This window comes from Phasianus colchicus, chromosome Z, assembly GCF_987193195.1.
Source record: "Phasianus colchicus chromosome Z, bPhaCol1.hap1.1, whole genome shotgun sequence".
Classification (NCBI taxonomy): Eukaryota; Metazoa; Chordata; class Aves; order Galliformes; family Phasianidae; genus Phasianus; species Phasianus colchicus.
This window is the reverse complement of record NC_143476.1, coordinates 83,566,899-83,571,046: the sequence shown is the minus strand read 5'-3', so window position 1 is coordinate 83,571,046 and position 4,148 is coordinate 83,566,899. Positions and strand designations below refer to the sequence as shown.

At 52.2% G+C, this 4,148-nt stretch overlaps 1 protein-coding gene across 2 annotated transcripts; it reads right to left on the bottom strand.

The window, feature by feature from the left end:
* Nucleotides 1-1,181: 1,181 nt before the first annotated feature.
* LOC116239227 (C-C motif chemokine 21-like) lies at nucleotides 1,182-3,889 on the bottom strand. 2 transcript variants are annotated; one of them, XM_031609278.2, is made up of 4 exons: nucleotides 3,733-3,889; nucleotides 2,931-3,051; nucleotides 2,689-2,846; nucleotides 1,182-2,494 (listed from the first exon to the last, which is right to left on the bottom strand). In XM_031609278.2, the coding sequence occupies exons 1-3, from the start codon at nucleotides 3,797-3,799 to the stop codon at nucleotides 2,708-2,710; spliced, it is 327 nt and encodes a 108-aa protein (XP_031465138.1). In that variant the 5' UTR covers nucleotides 3,800-3,889; the 3' UTR covers nucleotides 1,182-2,494; nucleotides 2,689-2,707. The 2 variants fall into 2 exon arrangements, with proteins under 2 accessions (XP_031465138.1, XP_031465137.1); XM_031609277.2 differs by having other exon boundaries at nucleotides 2,693-2,846.
* Between the last annotated feature and the right edge of the window lie 259 nt (nucleotides 3,890-4,148).

The following is a 4,148-nucleotide window of genomic DNA, read 5'->3' as shown; positions in this document are numbered from 1 at the left end:
CACATGTCTCCCACAGCATCTCAGTCCCACTGCTGCGTGGCGCCCAGTATCTCCTTGGGATCTCCTCCCACTGAGGGAACTTAGTCAATCTGGTTAAAATGGAATTAAGGAAAAAACAGTGAGCACTTGACTTTGTCCAGAAGAAAGCAAAAAGGGTCTTGAGGTCTTGGCTAACGGGAGGGCAGTTCTGTTCCAGTTCCTAAGTGGCTGACAATGGGGAGAGTGGGAGCCCCGTTGCCCACCATCCACTTCTCCATCTCCATGCTGAAGCAGGAGGACAGAGCCCAGGAGGGTGGTGTGGTTGGATATGCTCTCCATGAGCGTATCTCTCACTTAATAACCCACAGTCCTCCCTTGGTTCCACCACTGAGGGAAACAAGGTCCAGAGGAAACCACTCTCCTGCAGGGCACGTCTCCACACACCACAGTTTTGGAGATCACTGCCTTTCTAGCACCCATGTAGCCCTGTAAGCACCAATCTGCAGAGATGCAGTGTGCATGCTCCCATGTGTTGTCAGCAGTGCAGCACGGAGGAACCAACCCTGTGCATGTGTCCTCAGGTGAGCATCACTGGAGCTCAGCCCAGCATCCCAGCCTGGCATGCTGTGCTGCCAGGAGCCTCATCTGTATCGGGTAACTGCTGAGCAGATCATTTGGCTCACATTCAAGACTTTCTTTTGGCTGCACGTTGTGGTTTCTCTCTTGCTTGGCTACTTTCTGCTTGTCACCTAAATCCTGTCTGCTCCAGGGTGGCCCAGCTCCTGGAAATTCCCCCAGCCCAGCGCTTTTCCTCCAGCCTGTTGCTCAGAGAGTATTATTGGAGTGTTCCCTGGTACTATTGCACCTGCCATGCATGACAGCAGTTTTTTTGTCAGTTCCCATCTGAGGTTTCTGCTACATTTTTTTTCACCTTGTTTTCCTCTGTAACAGTGTTTTGCAGTGACGGTGGCTTGCAGCCTCATGTCAGACCCAGCCAGATGCCTGTGCATGCACTCCCATATGTCCAGAGCAGATCACAACCCCATTAATAACTCCTTTAACACCCCAGAGAGCACAGGAGCACTTCTCTGAGCCGGTCATGGCTGTGGGGATGATGTGTGGTACAGCCCTTTCACCCTAACCCGTCTTCCCCACCCCTTCCACTCTCCCCAAAGACCATTACGAGAGCCAGAAGGACTGTGTTTGTGTTTGAAGGATATGTTTTATTGCCTTGCATCCTGCCAGGAGCCCGGACAGCCGCACCGTGGCACAGGGCCGGCTCAGTGCCCAGGGTCGGTATCGGGTTCTTCACAGTTTCTTTACAGTCTTAAAAGAATACACCTCAACGCTCACCAGATAAAGCAATCAGCCATATAAATGCACTCAATAGAAGCACTCAGCTACAAGCGTTCCCCAGCCAGCACACTTCCTATGCTGAAATTGTTAAGCCCCACAAATCCTATTACTGCAATCATACAGCTTAATAGACGCTTACTGACTGAAGTCCACGTCTGAAGACCGAAAGCAAACAGCACTGTGGCTTTTACAGAGCCTTTCCATTGTTCCTCAGCACAGCAGGCAGACTGCAGACAGGGGATCTGTCCACCCACCTGCTTGCAGCCTCACCTTTCAGTGTGCTCAGGGTTTGATAGAGCAGCTCACTATTGTGTCAGCAATGAATTCTGCAGATTCGTCTATTGCTGCACCTGCATAGCCTTCTGTGCACTATTTCCACCATGCACACATTTCATTTCGGAGAAGAAAGCATAAGAGAATTTCTTTTATCGTTCCTGAAAGCAAAGCACTTTGCTTAATAATGTCTGAATTTCTGAATACAGCAAAAACAACTGAGGACAAAGCGGTAAAATTGCACTAAAATGAAAAGTTTTCTCTGACTTCATTGCGACTTTATACTTAAAAGGATTGAAAAAAAACCAAAGGATATTTGGAAAAAACCTATCTTCCTACTGTGATACTGCAACAGCTTGTTGTAAAAGCCAAAGGTAAGCCCCAGCCCAGCACTACAGCAGAACCTGCAGTCCCCATGCTGCTCGCAGCCACTGTGGATGTTAATGGGATGCAGCACCTTGGCCCTGGGCACTACTGTTTGGAAGCTGGAAAGGAGCAAGTAGGCTAGAGGAGAATTAACTGCAGCCATCATTTATTTGGTATAAAAATAAGAGCCATCTTCCAGGAAAGCAGCATAAAAGGTGCTCTGTGAAGCTGCAAGCAGAGCCCTCCAGGTGCAACTGTGTAAAGCAGAGTTTTTAATATAAATACAAATGTATAATATCCCCAAACGAAGCTGCCATCCCACCAGGTGCCTTGCAGGAACCCCCCCACCATGGTGAAGGTGCTCACTGCTGGGGCTCAGCTCCCTGCTGGGGAGAGGGGGTGCCGACAGAAGGGAGGGGGACATGGGGAAGAGCACAGTCCCCTCTTGCCCCAGCGCTGGAAGGCGAGTGTGCTGCAGATGTCCATTGCTGGTCGGTGGTCAGAGGGGAAAGTGCTTGTCCTAGGGGAGAGGAGGGCAAGGAGAGAGTGAGCATCTCAGCACAACCCAACCTGTGGCTGTGGGGCAGTGTCCCTAAGCATTTCTGCCACCAGCTTCATCCCCAGGCTGCTAAGGGGGTGGATTTGGGATGCGGGGGAGCATCGTTGCCATCCTTCCCCCACCCTGTGATCCCCCCCTCCCAGTCTGCTCCTCACCTACCTCTCCGGGCCTGGCTTAGACCTGCTTTCTCTTCTGCCTCTTGGGTTTGCGCTGGGAAGGGTTTTTTCTTCTGTTGTCCAGGCTCTTCATCAGCTTCTGGACAGTGGGGTCAGTAGGAGAGGAGCAGATTTTCATGTTCTTCTTGGTGGTGAACCTGGGAGTATGGGCAGAGGGGTTTGCTGTGGAATAAGAAGGAGCACACAGGGAGGGAGGGCTCAGACCACAATGGAGTACTTACACAACAGCACGCAGCACACATCCTGACTCAGGGCCCTGGATGCTGTAGGTCTTCACCAACTTGATGGGGATGGTCTTCTGGCTGGTCTTCAGGCAGCAGTCTGAGGCCGGATTGTCCACACCTGTGGGACAGAGGGGGCACATGAGATTTTATTCCCTCATAGAGCCAAGGCAGCTCCCACCCCAGGAAAGCACAGTGTGAGGCATTGCTCCTGGGAGTGATGCTGTGATTGTTTCACACTGATGGGCAGGTCAGCTCCAACACACTGCTCCTTAAAAGAACAGGGGGAGAGAACAGGATGAAAAAATCTCATGGGTTAAGAATGGTGTGGCCACTTACCTACTACAGTCATGGGCAAAACATCTCAACGTAAGAGAGATTCATACAATTTATCGCCTATTCCTAACAGATTAGAGCTGGGAAAACTAAATGCAAACTAAAAACACCTTCCTTCCATCCAACTGCTTCTACCTCTTCCCCTGAGCAATGCAGGAGAATGATGTTGAGGCACCAAAATGAGTATGGGAACCCTGCTCCCCAGTGCCCCACTACAGGGATATGTGACTCACAGTGCCACCCCTGCACTGCTGCTACGGGGGAGAAACTGAAGCAGGAATGGGCTCTTTGCAATGGGACCTCTTTTTCCCACTTTGCCCCCCAGATTGGGATGCAGCCACCCCACCCTGACACCCAAACACCCCACCTGCACTGCACCACGCCATGTGCTCTCAGGGCCACAGCACTCTGTGCAGAGCCTTAACCCTAATCCTGACTCCTGCCCCACATTCCCTACAGCCCTCACCTTCAGCCTGGTGGAGCAGGAGAGAAGCAGCCAGCAGGAGCAGAGGCAGCAGGATGCGCAGGGCCATGGTGGGTGCTGAGCCTCGTGATGCTGAGCAGCAGGACACACACTGCTGTCCTGAGCTTCGGCTGCTCCAATTTATCTGCAGTCGCTTTGCTTTCGTTTTCAGTCCCCCTGGCAGTCAGCCCACTAGAGGCTGTGTGATGGAGGAGATGGAGGGTGGAAGTTTCCCGTAAGCAGTGAGCCCCCCTTTACGGACCCGTTCTGTCTTGTTCCTGGCCGCCCTGCACAGCACAGCACAGCACAGGGTGCCACGTGGGGGGCACACCGGAGACACAACCCCTGGCACATCCAGGTAATTTCTGGGCTCCTGTTTTTCCTACCCCATCCCACAACCTGCCGCTGCCTGCTCCCAG